A 19266-nucleotide genomic window follows, 5' to 3' on the forward strand; every position below is an offset into this window, starting at 1 on the left:
TGGCGGTGAGGGTGGCAAAGAGGCAGTTCTTTTCCACCAGCATTGCATCTTCTCAGTGTCGTCCGGCGGAGCTTTTCCAAGTGGTTCGCGGCCTCTTACATTCTGGGCCAGGGAGAGAGACGGTGGAACCCTCGGTAGCACGCTGTGACGAGTTTGCGCAGCACTTTGAGGATAAAGTCGCTCAGATTCGTCATGAATTGGACACCACAATTAATGCAGTTCCATTGGTAGAGGCGTTCAGAGCACCGTCTGGTCCAGTTTTATTGGATGAGTTTCAGTTACTGAGGCCTGAGGATGCGGACAAGGTGCTTGGCCAAGTCCGATCGACCACTTGTGTGCTTGACCCTTGTCCTTCAAGGCTTATTAAATCAAACAAGGAGGGGTTGTCCGGCTGGGTCCAGGAGGTTGTAAATTCCTCCTTGAGAGAGGGAGTGGTGCCTGCCGCTTTAAAAGAGGCAGTAATTAGACCACTCCTGAAAAAGCCTAACCTGGACCCAGAGGATGTTAACAATTATAGGCCAGTGGCCAACATCCCCTTCCTGGGCAAGGTGCTTGAGCGGGTGGTTGTAGGACAGCTCCAGGCACTCTTGAATGAAACGGGTTATCTAGATCCATTTCAATCGGGCTTCAGGCCTGGTTTTGGAACGGAAACTGCCTTGGTCGCCCTGTGGGATGACCTCTGCCGGGAGAGGGACAGGGGGAGTGCGACCCTGTTGATTCTCCTGGACCTCTCAGCGGCTTTCGATACCATCGACCATGGTATCCTTCTGGATAGGTTGTCTGGGTTGGGAGTTGGAGGCACTGCACTGCAGTGGTTCCGCTCCTACTTGGATGGCCGATTCCAGAAGGTGGTGCTGGGGGATTATTGCTCTGTGCCATGGCAATTGTGCCATGGGGTTCCACAGGGCTCTATTCTATCCCCCATGCTGTTTAACATCTACATGAAACCGCTGGGGGAGGTTATCCGGAGGTGTGGGCTGAGGTGCCATCAATATGCGGATGACACCCAGCTCTACCTCTCTTTCTCATCAAAACCAGGTGAGGCAGTGGCTGTTCTGAACCAGTGCCTGGGCACGGTAATGGACTGGATGAGTGCTAATAAACTGAAACTCAATCCAGACAAGACGGAGGTACTGTTAGTGGGTGGTTCGTCTGCCCGGCTAGGTGATATTCAACCTGTTCTGGAGGGGGTTGCACTCCCCCTAAAGGATCAGGTTTGTAGTTTGGGGGTGCTCTTGGATCCAGAACTGTCACTTGAGGCACAGGTGAACTCAGTGGCACGGAGCACTTTTTATCAGCTTAGGCTGGTATACCAACTACGCCCTTATCTGGACAGAGATAGCCTAGCTACAGTTATCCATGCTCTGATAACTTCTCGTCTGGATTACTGCAATGCGTTATACGTGGGGCTGCCTTTGAAAACGGTCCAGAAACTTCAGCTGGTCCAAAATAGGGCAGCAAGATTGTTAACAGGGACTGGCCTGCGAGCTCATATTACGCCAGTACTTTTCCAGCTGCACTGGCTGCCAGTCCATTTCCGGGCCCGATTCAAAGTGCTGGTGTTAACATTCAAAGCCCTTAATGGCTTGGGGCCAGGTTACCTGAAGGATCGCCTCCTCCCATATGTGCCTGCCTGGACCTTAAGATCATCATCAGTGGCCCTTCTCCGTGAGCCCCTGCCAAAGGAAGTGAGGCGGGTGGCTACTAGGAGGAGGGCTTTTTCTGTTGTGGCACCCCGGCTCTGGAATGAGCTCCCTAGTGAGGTTCACCTGGCACCTACATTGTATTCCTTCAGGCCCCAGGTGAAGACCTTTTTATTTTCTCAGGCATTTTAGCATTTTAGCTTTCTATACTTTTAGCTTTGCTGTTTTAAATCTGTATTTTAAACTCCTGTACTGCTGCTAGGTTTTATTGTGGTTGTATTGTTATATTGTGGTTTTGATGTTCTATATATTTTAAATTGTTTTATTGTGTGTTGTTTGGTTTTAGTTTTTGTGAACCGCCCAGAGAGCTTCGGCTATTGGGCGGTATAGAAATGAAATGAAATAAATAAATAAATAAATAAAAACATCCTGAGCGGGAGGACTCGTATATGGAACTGCACAGAGACCATGAAGAAGAACCAACATTTCATGCTTACCTTGCCATCTCTATCTGGTTTACTGACAGTAGTAACCCCTCCAGCTGCTAATGTATTCTCTGGGGAAGCTGGAGCTCCAGTGTGAACGGTCATGATTCTCCCATTTGCATCTCCATCCAGAGATGCAGAAGAGCCAGGAGAGTTTAATGAAGCTGCTGCACAAGCCAACGGGACATTTGTCCGGTTGATATTCACAGCTGTGATGTAAGCAGCAGCATTTGAAAGCTGAGGTTGGAGCTGTTGGGAGGCAACAGAATGGTGTGGAATAATTACAGCAGCAGGAATAAGGCATGCTGAACTTTGAGCCTGAATTGGCGTCACGGTGGCTGTAGGTCTTTCTTGGCTGTGTATTGCAACTGCAACAAGAGGGGGAAGTATATTTCAAGAGACTGAAAGAGAAACCAACTGTCAAATTGTCACAAGACACGTACTCCAGAGAGCACGTGGAAATACTCTAATTTCATATTGGTCATATTTATTATCTCATCTATATCCCATTCTTCCTCCAAGATGATGTGCAATATATATGGCAGTAGCCTATGTTATCATCGTAATAATACCTGCATATTAGAGCGTGTGTGACCAGGCCAAGGTTACCCAGTGAACTCTAGTCTCCCTAGCTGAAGTCCACTACAATATCTACTACAACACATTGACTCTCCTCCCATACCTATACTTAATCATCCTTAGAATTGATAGCTGCAGGGGGTTTCAGAGATTTTTGTCCTGATCATACCATAACCTACGCCAAGGAATGAAGCAATGTTTTACCTGTTCTGACTGCATTGCGAGCCTGGTTGACCGTCATTTGGCCAGTCATGTGCATAAGAACCTTGGTCTGTGGACTTGTTTGTATGTGTGCTGCAGACACCACAGCTGTTGGTACTGCACTGGAGTTCACTGTCACACCATTTCCCTGAAGTTTCTGTAATGTTCCTCCAGCAGTAGAAGCACTGACCATGGTCACCACCCGTCCTGTCTGACCAGCAGTAGATACAGGGACTTTTGCTTGGGAGGCACTTGTCACTGCCCTGTTAAAAATAATGCAAATTGTTATGCGTATTTTATTAAATCAGCAAAGCCTTCTTCTCCCTACCCAAACAAACCACCATCACCACATAGAAAAACTGAATACTCAGATTGGATTATTTCTCTTACCTTTATAAAAAGGAGGGTTCAACTGAAAGCCATACCTTGTAACTGGTGCCACATAATTGCCAGGAAACACACCAATTTTGCTTGTATGCATGGAAGTTCCTTTGAACCAGCCGTCCTGACAACGTTCAAACACCAAGAACATCTCGCCTTTTCTCAGTTCCAGTTCATCTTCTTTTCTAGGAGTGTATGGATAAATAGCAATGTACCTAGAAAATAAAACCAATCACCAGGGTCGGCAGGCTAAATTAAAGGATGAAAAGAAATCTGTTTACCCACTTATTACTATCTCAAAAGTGCAAATCATATGTTCACTTCCAGAGTGACTGCTCCTTGAAAATGAAACCAAGTGCCATTCAATGTGGGAAGTAGCTCCTTACTGTATGTAGTCACAGAAATGTCCATCCCAGAAATGACTCCAATCAGCAAGAGATATCCAAAGGGTTCTGTCTCAAACCCCATATCACCTGTCAACACATGTCTGCCTCAAGCCCCCACTGATCAAATGTCTAACAATTGGTGATAGTTAATGAAGATTACCACCCCAATAGCTGTAATAACCTTTCCTGATTTCATTTACCTTCAGCAATTTGCATTTATCTCTTGAAAGTCCACCTTGAAGCCCATTTGTGCATTGGTTGGTCCAAGTTGCAAACACAACTATGCTCCAACCCTGATATCTGACTGAGAAAAGAATCCTTGAGGAAAACTCTTAGTTTGAAAAAGGGTAGGCTTTTCCCTATGGAGGATGTTAAACAAAGCCATCCTGGGGATTTTCCATCCCTCATAATATTTGATACTGATGTGCATGTGCAGGAGTCCACAAATTTTGACTGGTCTTTGTAGTCAAGCCAACATTTGTGATGGCTAAGATCCTGAACTTCCCCTTCAATGAAATATTATATGTGTCTACTGGGAAAAAATTCCCTGCATGTTCACTGGTGAGCAGAATTGTGGAAAGCTATGCATTTATCTGAATCCTAACCTACCAACTTCTTAAAAATTCAAACCAGCTCTGCAATATTGCTTATTATTTATATGTTCTATTTTTGTATTATTATTAATTTATATCCCGCCTTTTTTCCTTTTGTAAGGAACCCAAGGCAGCTTACAGGTTCCTCCTCCTCTCCATTTTAGCCTCACAACTCAGTGAGGTAGGTTAGGCTGAGAGTCAGTGACAGGCCCAAAGTCACCCAGTGAGATTCATGGCTGAGTGGGGACTAGAACTTTGATTTCCTGAATCAAATTTCCAAAAATCAAATTTGATTTCCAACACTCTAACCATTATATCACACTGGCTCTCCAGCGTGCTGTAGTGGTTAAGAGTAAATCAGAATAACTGTCTTTGCTTACATGCTGGGCAGAGTAATTGTATAGTACCTAGGAAGGCATCTCAGGGTTCATAGGATAGTGCAGATTACCCCCCTCCCCCAGTCCTGAGGCTGTAGACACAACTCTGATCTCAGGTGTGGGGGAAGGAAATTTGAGTGGGGATTTCTCCCCACAGTGGCTCTTCTTCTGAGAGGCTTGGATCCACAAGCCTTTCCAATGCCTGTCCCCATCCACAGCAAGGTAAGTCAGTTAGACGGGCCAAGAAACTTGCCTAACTGAAAATTCTACCCACTCTGCTGCAGGGCCTTGGATGGGCACAGGGTTCAGATCTTGGAGCCCTCTATCTAAAGAGCAGCAATTCTTTTAGACTGCAGTCTTAGACTAGTTTTAAATTATATTCCATGGGTTGACGCCAATGTTATTTCTACTTAGAAAAGACCCATTGAAATGAGAGATGCTAACACTGGATACAGCCCCACGTGCCTGGATAGCCTGCATATTACTGATCTAAGAGAAGTGGGTAAAGGGAGGCTGGAAAACCCAGTACCTAGAGAGACTAGAAATCAAAAACTTGACTTTACTGAATACGCACTTGAGCTACCTTTCCCCAATGAGGACCCTCTACCTTTGGGAAGATAAACAGTCTATAAAGAGCTGATGGCAGTGATTTACCTCTGAGACACAATGCAGAGGTGTCATTTTTAGTCAAAATATGTGAGATTCGATGTAAAGGGTAATGCTCAGAATCCCTTAGGTGGACAAGTTCATGATACCACCCTTCAAAAATGTGTTACAAGATAACCCAGGCTCTATTGCATAATCTACTTGCATTGACCCATGGATTTGCACTTTTACTGATGCAATTTTTACTCTTGATGTAGTGAACAAAAGCTCCTTTTTGGAACTCAAGCATCTCTTTGCCATCTTCCCCAAGGAATGCATACAACTCTTTTTTTTAAAGGAAAAAGACATGTTAAGAACATACGTTGTAAACCAAAAATGTATGTCTAACTGTTTATTCAGTTCAGAAGTGTGAAGATATTATACTAGGTAGCAGCTTTCTGCCATCCCTCCAAACTTCCACTCACTAATTTAACTATATAAGCCTCATTGTAACTGCAAGTATAGCCTGTAATACTAACCTTCCTGCTGATTTTAATACGAATAATTCACAATTGAGATGATGACCTGGTTCACATGATCACAGAGGTGAAATAAGCCACGGTGGCTTATTTCCCCTCCCCGCGCATGCCAGTTGCATTCCAGGGGGATCAGCATAATTGCCCCCAGCAGCATTGCCTGTTGTGTCATGTGAACTTGCCCAGGATGGCTTATTGCTATGGATAACAAGCCACACAGAAGCCATGGACCTGGTTCGCACGACACAACTATGGGTGATCAGCCATGGTAGGTTGTCATGTCCTGCGAACCTGGTGCGGTTTCTGCAGGGTGGTTATTTTTCATAAACAAGGCTCCCTAAGAATCCACAGCTTGTTTTAGGGTTGTTAATACTCATGGTGGCTTGTTGTGATGTCCAAGCCCGGAAGGGTGACTTCATTGTGAATTGACAGGAACGGCTACAGAGCTGCCCAGCAGAAGTGGCAAAACCCCCTGCTGTTCTTTGCAATCACGCTGGTGCCACCACCATCCTCCCTCATCCTTTCTCAGCACCTGCCACCCTGTGCCCCTAAAAAGAGCAAAGAAAGGACACCAGGGAGTGTCCCATATACTTTCACAAGTTTTTATTTTTGGTTCTGCACAAGTTGGCAGGAGCGAATGACAGCTGCCTTGAGATATGCGCAATTTTTCTCTCCGGGTTATTGCTCTGCTTGAGATTTGCACAATTCCCCTCCCCCAGTGTTACTGTTCTGCCATGACATTTGTGCAATTTTGCCTTCTGTGTTTCTGCTTTGCCATGATATTTGCGTATGTCTAGTGATACCCCTCACTGCTCTATGACTGAGATGCAGATGTGACAGCTAGCAATAGTGGCAAGTGAAAAGCAGGAAGGGACAGTGGGGAGGGGGCACTGAAAGCAGCTGGAGAGAAGATGCTTTGCCAGTGGGTGTTCTTCCTTCATTGAAACATAAAGCAGCCTTAAAAAAAAGAAAAGAAAGAGGTGTGCTGGAAGGGAAGCGCCAAAATGGAGGGCATTGACAAGAGGGGAATATAGGGCTGCTTGGCTAAATATTGGAGAGGTGGAGTTGCACTCTTATGAGAGAGCACCAGTCCCTGAAAATAACGTCGTTGTTGTTTTTAAAGCTGATGAATGCTGTAAGGGTACAGAAAATTATCTTATTTCTGCAATCTAATCGGGGTTGGGGAGGGAGCTGAAAGTGGCTGGCAGCTAGAGGAGAGAAGGCACTTTGCAGGCAGGTGTTCTTACTTCAGTGTAAGGTGAAGCAGCTTTTTAAAAGAAGGTGTTCACTAGGAAGGCAAGTGCAAAACAGAGAATGAAATTGACAAGGACATTGACAAGAGATGGATATCAGTATCCTGGTCTAAATACTGGAGAGGTGATCTTTCGCAAGAGTGTGGGGGGGGGAATTGCAAATGAGGTACCGCATTCATAAGGGCTCTGAAACTTAATTCCATTTGGTGATCTGATGCAGGGGAGGGGAGTTTCCCTCAGTAGCTGGCAACCCCAGTGGACCAACTGCAGAAAGGGTGCTAATGTAGGAACTGAGGCAACAAGGAATTCTGCTGCAAAGACACCTAGAATACATGCCGGAGCTGGTGGAAGGACTGAGGTGGAATGAGTGGGGAAACAAACACAGCACGCTTGATAATCTGCTGGGAGTACCGTAGGTTGTTCTGTGAACAACCAACCCATGGCGGCTTATACGCAGGGTGGCTTAGTGTGACATGCAAACTCGCCTATAGCCTGTTGTAGGGTTCCGGGTGGCTTGTTACTCACAGCAACAAGCCACCCTGGCTGGGTTTGCACAATGTGACAAGATGTGCTGCCGCAGGTAATTATGCTAATCCCATTGTGTCTTATTTCCCCTTTGTGATTGTGTGAACCCAGCCAGTGTTCTGTCAGTCATCTGTAACTCTTCAAGGATGAGAGAACAGGTTCACTTTTCATATGATTAATATTTCCACATATACATAGAATACAACATGCAGAAGCACATTATATATCAAAACTGTAAATACTATCAGCAGTAACTCTGATAAACTAAGAGAGGTAATGTATCAAATCATACTTTGTCGCCTTTTTTTCCTGTTTACATGCACCAGGCATTTCTAAACCCACCTGGCAATTCAAAGATTTCCTAGTGTATTCCAGAAATACTTCAACTCTTGTTCTTTTATCAGTTCTGATCCTCCACCCCATTTTAGTCATAGGTAAATTTCTATTTCACTTACACACTTGGCCTTGTCTGTGGTCGCAAATGTGCTATTTGCTCAGTTGATCCTGATGCAGATTTTTGAGCCACTCCTGAAGGCAGTCCAGCAGAAGTTGGGGCAATTATTGTAGCAGACAAGAGAGGTGGTGGTGGTGGTGGTAGAGGGGGATTCATATTCTAGAAATAAAATAATAGTTAAAAATTAGCTATGACATTTTGACACCAGTATTCAGCTGCAAATTGTATCCATAAACAAATATACAGACACACATGCACACTCCAATAATGACTTGGATCCAGCAATAAACCAGTTTTCCCATCCCTTGATACAACATAACTGGACAACTGCTTGTATTTCTTTTTCCCAAAACAAAATCTTAAGTGACAAATAAACAAATTGAAAAAGTTCAAAGGCCTCACTCTAAAATATAAACATTTCAATGCAAATTCTTGGCAGATATCCAAAAGACTTTCAAAAGGGAATTCAGTGGTTTGAAATGGTCTACAATCCATGGTTGCTTTTGAAACTAGAAGCTGAAATAAGAAACACATTTCAACACAATCTACTCAAATCGTGCCTTTAGGAACAAAATTCCCTTTGATACATGGCTACAAAGCAGAGCACAATTACTATGCTATTGTTATTACTTTCTCTTACTTGTTTTTTTTGTAAGTGTTAACCTCTGAAATTCAGGGTTATTAAGACTGATAATCTTTAACAAGATGAGCAGTGGAAAGCCACAGCCCTTTTAACAGGCAGGTTCTAATGGGGCTCTGTTCTGCCCTGGGGGTTCCTTTCCTTTAAAAACACCACCAACAACCAATAGAGCCACTGTTAGTTAACCTTTTGATTTTTAAAACCTCAGATCATTCTCTATATGTTTGACTGCTGACCCTCCCAGGGAAAAATACACTTGCAAAAGGAGTCTGAGCTACAGATAGCAAGGGTTGAAATAATACATTTTCATGTGTCAACTCCACACACAGAATAGGCATCTATAGAAAAGACACTGATGCTGGGAAAGATTGAAGGCAAAAGGAGAAGGGGACGACAGAGGATGAGATAGCTAGATAGCATCACTGATGCAATGAATATGAACTTGAGCACACTCCGGGAGAGAGCACAGGACAGGAAGGCCCGGCGTGCTATGGTCCATGGGGTCACGAAGAGTCGGACATGACTGAACGACTGAACAACAACAACAACCTAATGCATGCTCAACCCTGGAGGGAAGGAGAATAAACAAAACTGAAAAATAGAAAAATTGATAAAAATGACAGACATCTCCACAGTGTCTCTGGAAATATTGCCACAGTTGACAATGGGACTGTGCCAGCACTGGCGTCCACACGCTACACCGATATGGAGGTAGCAAAGCCACCATCATGTCACCATGCCCCAACGCACAAGAAGTTCAGCGAATCAGGCAGCAGCCATAGGCACAGTAGAGGGAGGCTTGTGGTGCTATCTGTTAAAGAAGTGACAAATACACTTAGGAGATTGCTGGCTTGAATCCTGCCATGGGCAAAACATTTTAAACACCCTTCCATTCCCAGAAGAAAGGCATAAAACTAGGCAATGGCAACAAGCAAGGAAGTGCTGTGGTGCAATCTGCAAAGCAAGCACAAACATGCCCAGGTGGTCATCTATACAACTGAAAAGTATGCTTCCACATTATATCTATGACATAATTTCCACACACACTTCTGCCGAACACATCACCCAGGTTCTCAATGGTGTGTTCAGAGAACCAGAAGCTATATATCAACAATGTATAAACTGTGTGCTGCTATTCTCTAGCCACGTTAAACCTAGTGGTTACTATCCTTCTGCCACACTTAAAAACTAGGAAGTAAGAAGTGGGAGTGGTAATAATAAGCTTAACTGTAGGGTTTGAGGCTATACTCTCCATGTAGGGAATAACCACTCTAGGTACCCACCCAGTGAGCTGAATCCCACATAAGTAATGTCTGATCAAGTATCACAATTGTTTTGTTCTGAAAGGATAGATAAATACACAGGAAGTACTTTGTCCTTGATAATGAACTGTGAATGCTTTTCAGCTCTGATCAGATTAGCAAACATTAAATTAAGCAAATAAAGCTCAATAACCCAACCAAACCGAATTAATCATTTTTTCTGTCAATGCAAATTGAAACAGCTTAGAAACAATTAACAACTTCACAGTGGCCAATCATACATGTTTGCATATCAGCTAATGGAAAGTGTCAGGAAACAGATACATACATCACTCAGTGGAAATCTGCAATGTTATCACCAAATATATGGCCGTGTACCTATGGCCCAAGTGTTTATATTTATTTATTGCATAGTTTTCTAATACATGTATTTATTTATTTATTACATAGTTCTGGCTTTATAGTCCAAGACTTTCAGTGGCATTCTAAGTGTTCTTTGCAAGAATCAGCTATAAGACAATTCAAGACATTTTCATCTGTTAATATTAAAAAAGCGAATACAAAATGTGACAAATGTCCATCCTACAAGAAACAACTCGATATTTCTCAAAATATGCAATATATGGACGTGCATGCTAATTTAAAAGTTTGAAAGTAGTTCCATGATTCCACAGGGGCATAAGATTTGTTTTTCTTGAACAGCAGATCCCAGAGCTGTGTGACAAACTGCTTTTCAAGCTGAGGGAAGTTTCAAATGGAGTTTATGATAAGGCAGCTGACTCTAAGAAAGCACAAGAGTCTGTAAGAATCCCTAGGATCAGAACATCTGTTCTTCAAAGGGCTAAAATGCATTATATACAAATCAAGTGTTACCAAAAATCAATACATCTCATGGTAGCTTGCAGAAGATACAGCTTCTAGAGTTACTGAAAAGCAAATACTAATTGAGGTAAAGCTACATCAAGGATTTTAATTTCTGTGAAATTATACTTACATTAAGAGCAGCTTGGTAGGTGACTTCAGGTGGAAAAGTAAATGAAGGTCCTGTTGTTACTGGACTGCTGGGTGGTGGGGTCACAATTAGGCCCGTGGTACTGATATGAACCTATTAAAATGTAAAAACAGATAATTCAGACAGAATTAATGTATTTATCAGAAAATGTAATAAGTACTGCCATGAGTAACTGAAACGTATTACATTTTTAACTTTATGGATTTTATTGTACTTGTTAGACATCTGAAATAGTTTTGAGGTAGATAGACGGGCTATATATTTTAATATAAATAAGTAAACTGCCATTCTTAAATGTATACAGCATATTGTGTTAGACCACATGGTTCATTTTTAATACTATTATTATAATGGACTTTCTAAAAGCATTAGAAGGATTGCAAAAAACAAATAAAAGACCAGAGGCACATTTACTTTTAAGATGCTGAATTAGTACATTAACAGCATTTTATAGGTTTTATTATCAAAATGCATCCCCCCCCACAACTGTTATACTTGCACATACGATACAGCTAAACTCTGTTGTCCAGATATAGCTGTTGTAGAACATAATCAAAGGTTCAGTTCAGACATCACACACCGAAGTGTCTCTCTTCCCTTGCCCAGTTTGCTTTAATCACAGTAAGCTGCGACATCTAAATCTTTTAAACTATGGTTAGCAATAACCACCAATCATCTCCAAATCATGATCACAGCAACCTATGGTTATCACAAACCATGGAAGGAAGGGGGAAGGAGGCATAAAAGCCTAAGGAGGAAGTTGCGAGGGGCACATGAACCTATGACAATCTCTCGATCACCAAGTCATGGTTTGGTAACTGCACAATGAAATGCCTGATTTCAGCCACAAACTTTCCAAAAATACAATGAAGACAGCCATCATTCCTCTCCCCAACCCAAGAATGCCCTGGGAACAATGTTATGTTGTTATATAGCATAATTTCCACGGGGCATTGTGTCCCAAATTACAAAGGGAACACCGCTGGGCAGCTGAGAGCTGCTGCTTGTAGTGACAGTAAACGTGGGAAGTTTTCTGGTAAACTACACAATCCTTCGCCACCTCATCTTTAAGATAAGCCTGCCCAACCCCTAAAAGTTGCTGATACCTCCCTGCCCCCCATTTGCAGGAGATGAAATTATTGATTATATTCTCTACACTCCATCTTATATAAGAAGTCAAACTGTTTTACTTTATATAAAACATTACAAAACATTTCTGTCATGTTTGTTTTTTAAAAAACAAAAAGTGTTTAAACTGAAATAAAACTTGCAGTTATTTAAAGAGCAAGAACAGCTGTCTTCAGGTTATAGTACCTCAGAGTGCATGGAAATTGTCCCTTTATATATAATTAATGACTGCTTGCACATACTTCAGAAGAAATAATCTACAATAATCCACAATTACCTTCCATTTGTTTTGACAACCTTTTAAATTGTTCATTTAAAAAGCTATGATATGCTTTGTATTCCGATTCTAGCAAATTACCTGAGAAGGTGCACTGCAGGAAAGGCCTGTAAGTTCACTTATACGGGCTGCAGCTGTGGGATTACTGGAGCTGATGAGGACAGGAGGACTGATTTCCATTGAGTGACGATTCTGAGAAGATTGTGAGGCCTTGTTGGACATGGTAAGGGAGGTAAAGGAGTGACGTTTTTTGGTGTTCTTCTTGGTATCAGTGTGCTTTTGAACCGAATTGCTGTGGGATGCACCAGAGGTGCCTTCTCCAGAGTCTACTGCAGAACCTGAGGGTTTGTCCAGTTCTATCAGTTGCTTTGCTGTTGTGTTAAACTGCAAAACAATGACACACTTTATAAATACTAGTGCTGTCACATGCTTAAGTCTGCATATGAATGGAACTGAATTTTCAATAAAAACTGACAATTTGAGGCATATCTTTCAACAGAGAAAAGGAAGAATATTTTTTTAGGGCATCTCAGAAACTGACAATAAAAAAGAGAGGACTGGGAGAACCAACAAGGTTAAAACATTCCTGAAATAAGGAATGTTGCTAACAATCATTCAGATATTAGGATAGCTTAAGATGCCTGAAGGTGTACAGACCTTTGATGGAGGGTAGGAGCCCCTTTTGAAAAGTGAAACATATTATTATTAAAATTTATATGTTGCTTCCCACTGCAAAAAGCAGTCTTGAAGCGACATACACATACAATATAGACATTCATAATTAATACAACAGGAAAACAATAACAACCCCAAAATTAATATAAACCATAATCAACACAATAAAAATAAATACCATAAAACTTTGGGCGGTATCCAATGGGGTGCTGTGCCTTCGCTGATTTCGTTGTGCCCCCGGCTGTTTGGCAAGTGAGACCTACTGCTTGTGCAACGGAGGTTTAACACTTCCAGGAGCAAATGGAAATGTTCATTTCTGGAACAGGGCAGGTTAGTGGAACTTGCATAAGGGAGCTCCGGCGACTTGTCCCGATCCAGAAATGAGTGTTTCCACTAATTTCAGGGCTTCTGATAAGAAGCACTAAATCTCTGTTGCACAAGCACTTGTCCCACTTGTGCAGTGAAGCTGGAGGGAGGGGCCACTTGTACAACGGCCCCATTAGATACTGCCCATAATATAAAAACAATACAATATGAAAAGTGTTCATCCACAAATACACAAAATCCAGACAGCGTGGTGTAGTGGTGAGAGTGTTGGGGTGGGAGCACGGAGATCCAGCTTCTAGCCCCCACTCGGCCATGGAAGCTCACTGGGTGATTTTGGGCCAGTCACAGACTCTCAGCCCAACCTACCTCACAGGGTTGTTGTTGTGAAAATAAAATGGAGAGGAGAAAGATAACGTAAGCTGCCTTGGGTTCCTTGCAAGAGGAAAAAAAGGTGGGATATGAATGCAATCAATCAATCAATCAATCAAATCTTCCCCACTCACAGACTAGAATGAACACCACAGAAGTGGCCCACAACAATTGGGCCATAACTAATGTTCAAAAGCCCGGGAAACAAGTATGTCTTTGCCTGGTGCCGAAAAGATAATGGTGTCAGTGCCACACGAGCTTCCTTGCAGAGAACTCATAAACATGGGGCTATCATAGAAAAGCCCATTTCCAAACTGAAACCCCCCAAGCTTCTTTTGGAGGGGGCACAGAGAAGGGCCTTGAAGCTGATATCAGGGACTGGGTAGGTTCATATTGGGAGAGGTGGTCCATAAGGTACTGGGGTTCTGAGCCATGTACATTATGGCTTTATAGGATAAAACCAGCACTTTGAATTTAGCCTGGAAACAAACTGCCAACCAGTGCGGATGACCCAGGATTGGGTTTATATGTTCACATTACCTACACCCAGTCAACAATCTGGCTGCCAAATTCTGCATTAGCTGCAGTTTCCAAATCATCTTCAAAAACAAACTGAAACATATAGTACTGGAAGAAGTAGACTCTATTATAAATGAAGTGAACAACTAATACTGAGCCTCTCCTAGTCTCTGACCAGGCTACTACAACCATGGCATTTTTGACCTTATGGAAAGGCCACAGAGACTTATTCATCCTCAGTTTTGGGTGGAGAACTCATCACAACAAACTTTTACTTCTATTTTTTACATGTTATATATTCAGCATGTTATGTTACCACAAATAGAAGCTTTCAAAAAATTACTTTACCACATAGAAATTGCAAAGGAAGACATCTCATGATGACTTCTACAGCTCAGAAAAGGTGAAATGTGTGGTGAGAATTCGTAGTTTTCCAAGGGTAGTCAGAGGAACAAAGATAGGTTGCTTACCTATAACCTATAGTTCTTCAAGAGGTCATCTGGGCATTCATTCACACATATGGGATCTGTGCCTGCCTGGAGCCCTATTTGGGAAACTTCTATAGCTGAGGAATTTATGGGAACCCTCCCTCGCCATCCCCTAGAAGGTTCCTGCCTATTCCCTCAGTTCCTTGAGACCGCCTATTGGAGCCTCGGAACCGCGTGGAGCCTTGACACCAACATCGAGATCAACACTGAAGTAGGGACAGTGGGTGGCCTGTGTGAATGCACAGATGACCACCTGAAGAACTACAGTTAGAGGTAAACAACCTATGTTTCTTCTTCATGGTCTCTGTGCATCTCACATATGGGTGAGTAGCAAGCTGACTTACTGGTGGCATGTTGGTGTCCTACTGACAGCAGACAGAACTGCATGGCTAAAGAAGCAGTCTGCTCTGGCCTGCACATCAAATCTTTAATGGCTGATAAAGGTCAATGTTTTTGACCTTCTGTGCTGTTCTGCAGAGCTCAGGAAGGAAGATACTACTGACATAGCCATGGCATGAGTTGAGTGATCTTTGTTTGGACCGGAAAGGTTGTGGCCAGCCTTGATAGCGTGGACCACTCCAAAAAGGGAGCCAGATGTTCTGAAGGTGGGGTGACAGACATAAGGACGAAGACAGAAGTGGGGGTAATCAAAGATGGTGTTTATCTTTGCAGTCGTGTGAGGACTGTGGAAGCTGGAAGGTGGATACTGCTGCTCCAGTATCAAGGCTGATGGCTGACAAAAGGATTGACAAGCCAAAGATCATGACTGGTGACAGAATGGTTGGAGGAACCACCTACACTATTTGTAGGAAGCAGATTGTTGCCCCAATCTCAAACACCGAGCAGTATTTTTCGCTTTCTGCTCACAATCCATGACCGTCCATTTCAGAGTTAAAAAGGCCCTCCCCATCAAAGGGAATCTCCTTGATGCAGGGCCTGGCTTCTTGAGATAGACCAGCAGAATGGAGCCAAGCATGCCAACTCAAAGCCATAGACCCAACAATCACAGTCAGTCTGATATCTTACCATGTTTATTTGCTGGTAGGAGAGCTGCATGGTTTCACTTTGGAAAAGCTTTACCAAGTCCCTCTTGTCCTCAGGGAGGTGCTCAAAGAGGGCTCCCACTTTTTCCCACAAGAAGAGTTGATAGCATGGCACTGCTGCTTGATAATTTAGAAATGTGCAAGCCAGCACTGCTGAGGAGTAAATCTGGAACTCCAAGACATCCAGTTGTCTGCCCTCCTTATCCACTGGGGAAGAGTGAACTCTTTGTAACTTCCCCTGAGAAGCCTCCACTACAATAGAGTTGGGAGGCAGGTGCATGAACAGAAAGCCAGCATCCTTCTCTTGTACCCGATACATATTCTCCAGTCTTTACGACACTGGGGCCATAGAGGAAGGAACCTTCCAGGATTGCTGGATAGTTTGCAGCAAGGTTGGTAATGGCGGGATTGCAACAGGACGTGATGCTTCTGTATGTACTATGTTGAAGAAAGGGTATTTCACCCTCACACATGGTTGCTGCACGTCCAGGCCAAGAGACTGCGCCATATGGAGCACCTGCTTGGAAAATGGGCTCATAACCGCCAAAGGGGAAGCCGGATTTGGATTGCCCACTGCTGCATCCAGCAAAGTGGAAAGTGCCAGGGAAGACAAGGACATCAAGTCTGATTGATAGTCATCTGTTCCCGACTGTGCAGACACCTAGGACCAGACCTGGCGTGTGCATTTGTAGGTTGTGCTGACACCTTAGGCATCTGAACTGACAAGGTGGTCAGAGTGGTGGCAAAGCACAAGCTCGGGGGTAGTGTGGAGAGTGGTTGACTAGATGACACCACATTTTGTGTTTACTGTGGAGGCAGTGCAGATGATGGCAGAAGAGACGTTATCGCCCATGGGACCTATGTTGGTATCGACTGATGTGTTGATGGTGCTATGGTATGGATTGGCCATGGCAGTGGACTGGAGAAGGAGCCAGGAATGACCCTGTCCTGGTGGAGGCCTAGAAACTATAGCCAACTGTCGATACCGGTCAAGGGACAAGGGTTTTGGATAGCAAGGATGATCTTGGTGACATTCATCCAGTGCCTGCCCTCCATACCCAGAGTGTAGCCTGTCCCAACAGTAGTTGTCTCGAAGTGGTAGGTGCCAGCTCAAATGCCTATCCCTGTCTGAAAGTGGTGACCAAGATCTGTATCTAGGATGCTCGTATAACCTAGAGGTATGTTCTCTCCAACTTGAGGAGCAGTAGCCTGAGAACATGGAATCTGGAGATTGGGAGATTGGTGACCCTGACAACATGGAGATCTGCCTCGATGATCAGTTGGCCTGAGAGTCAGTGCCAGAACCAGCAATGCCTCCCTAATCTTGCCTTCTGATGTAGATGCAATGGGTACAGGATCCTGCACAGGACTGGTCCACAGAGCCTGTTCCTTAAGTTGAGCTCAAAGCGGTATTGGTGAATGGAGCATTGGTGGGGGGTCCAGTATGGGTGATAGTATGATCAGTACTGAGACAGGCAACTGTGGTGTCAGGTTTGTAGGCGACCCAACTGCTGCCTTCTTCGCTTTACTTTTTCTTCAGCTCTAAAGAGAATAATTGCGCTCTGGCCTTTTGCGATAGCTTCTCTGCCTAGGTGTGGGTGGGTCAGTATAGTCCAAATTCAGGGCTCCAACAGGGGAGGAAGCAGTCCCCAAAACTCCCAAAGGCCAAGGTGAGTGGGAAGGGGTCTCTGCTGCCTCAGGTTAGGGCGGGGGGTGTGTGTCCTTTGACACCTGTGTCACAGCAGGCTCGTCTACTGATGGCTCCACCGTTTCAAGGGCTTTCCTCCACAAAACAGCTCACAGACTGTCAGAGCGATTATGTTTTGCCTGTTTTGTAAAGACTTGACAATGAGTGCAGGCCTCCACTTTGTGCCTTCTTCCAGGCAGAAAAGACATGAGGAGTGTCTGTCAGTAGGAGGCAGTTTACTGCCACAACAGACACACTTCCAAACTGGGACCCTCACGGACATATGCCTGTAGGCAGTCGTGGAGATCACAGACACAAAAGAAACAAAATCCAAAACAGTTAACACTAAGAAGAAATGAGAGGTCAGAAAGGCCCAGAAGAAAAGAACACCCCAGTGATTGTACTATGGACAGTGAACAACAAGAGAAGTTCCCTAAGAGGCTACCACAATGGCAGTCGAAAGAGAACAGAGGAAATAGGCGGGAACATACTAGGGAGATGCACACTTGGACGGTGGGAGACGGTTCCCACCAAACACTCCTCAGCTATACAAGTTTCTTGAACAGGGCTTTGTGCAGGTACAGAGCCCACATGTGTGATACACAAATACCATGAAGAAGAACTTTTAATTTTCTCTTAAAAAACCTCAAACAGATGCTCATGATAAGGGATACAAGTCAACACCTGGGTTTTTAAAAGTTTTTTTACCCAAAGCATTGAATATGTATAATGGTTGGAAAAGTAGAAAACAGCATATTCAAAATATACAAACATTTTGCATAGGAAACAACAACAATCTATTTTGAATTAAACATTCTCCTTCTTAATTTAGTGTTGAAATTGTATTAAAAGGCATGGTCCAACAAGCCCTAAGATTCAATTACATGGGGTTTGCATATATAGCAAGGTACTGAACTTCTGAAAAAAATACTTGTGAAAGATTGTTGGTTTCACCCCAACAACCCTGCAAGATAGGTCAGGCCTAACTCGGCCACAAATTTCCCCAAAGTAACCCAGTAGCTCTCACCCAGGCCAATAGGCACTGTATTTAGCACTGAAGTTATTCGGATAGACCACACCAACTGAAGGTTGGATAAAAGTTTATTGAAAAGGGAAAGGGAAGGGAATAAGGGAGAGGTGGTGGGTTGTACAGGAAATTACAAGCAAGGACAAACAAGTACAAAACTCTAAACAAAACCAAAAATGCCAAACCTCGAGGTGCACACTCCCAAGAGTAAAACAATAAAGCTAGCTAGTCTATCCTATCCCCTTCATGGATCACTGCCTTGTTGTGGCAAAGGGGCTTGCGTAACTCAGTGAAACCATAAGCTATGCCGTGCAGGGCCACCCAAGATGGACAGGTCATGGCAGAGAGTTCTGACAAAATGTGGTCCACTGGAGAAGAAAATGGCAACCCACTCCAGTATTCTTGCCAAGAAAACCCCATGGAATGTATCACAAGGCTTCAAACTGTGGTGCTGGAGAAGACTCTTACAAGTCCCCTGGACTGCAAGAAAGTCAAATCAGTCAATCCTAAAGGAAATCAACCCTGACTGCTCATTGGAAGGACAGATACTGAAGCTGAAGCTGAAATATTTTGGCCACCTAATGTGAAGAGAAAACCCCTGGAAAAGGCCCTGATGCTGGGAAAGAGCGAAGGCAAAAGGAGAAGGGGATGGTAGAGGATGAGATGGCTAGATAGCATCACCGATGCAATGAATATGAACTTGAGCACACCCCGGGAGAGAGCGGAGGACAGGAAGGCCTGGTGTGCTATGGTCCATGGGGTCACGAAGAGTCGGACACGACTTAACGACTGAACAACAACAAGTCTATCCTAT

At 43.7% G+C, this 19266-nt stretch overlaps 1 protein-coding gene across 1 annotated transcript in view; it reads right to left on the minus strand.

Annotated features, from left to right (window-relative positions):
• The window catches only part of SH3RF1 (SH3 domain containing ring finger 1), a 91735-nt gene that overhangs the window by 16239 nt on the left and 56230 nt on the right, over window positions 1-19266 (minus strand). The window contains exons 5-10 of the mRNA XM_084856427.1: window positions 12399-12701; window positions 10895-11005; window positions 8000-8157; window positions 3334-3504; window positions 2912-3171; window positions 2141-2496 (exon numbers count right to left, since the gene is read on the minus strand). Of these exons, the coding sequence (XP_084712553.1) occupies window positions 2141-2496; window positions 2912-3171; window positions 3334-3504; window positions 8000-8157; window positions 10895-11005; window positions 12399-12701 (1359 nt within the window). The remainder of the gene's footprint in view (window positions 1-2140; window positions 2497-2911; window positions 3172-3333; window positions 3505-7999; window positions 8158-10894; window positions 11006-12398; window positions 12702-19266) is intronic.

Source organism: Heloderma suspectum, chromosome 5, assembly GCF_057233095.1.
Source record: "Heloderma suspectum isolate Gila_16-S chromosome 5, 16-S_ref, whole genome shotgun sequence".
NCBI lineage: Eukaryota > Metazoa > Chordata > Lepidosauria > Squamata > Helodermatidae > Heloderma > Heloderma suspectum.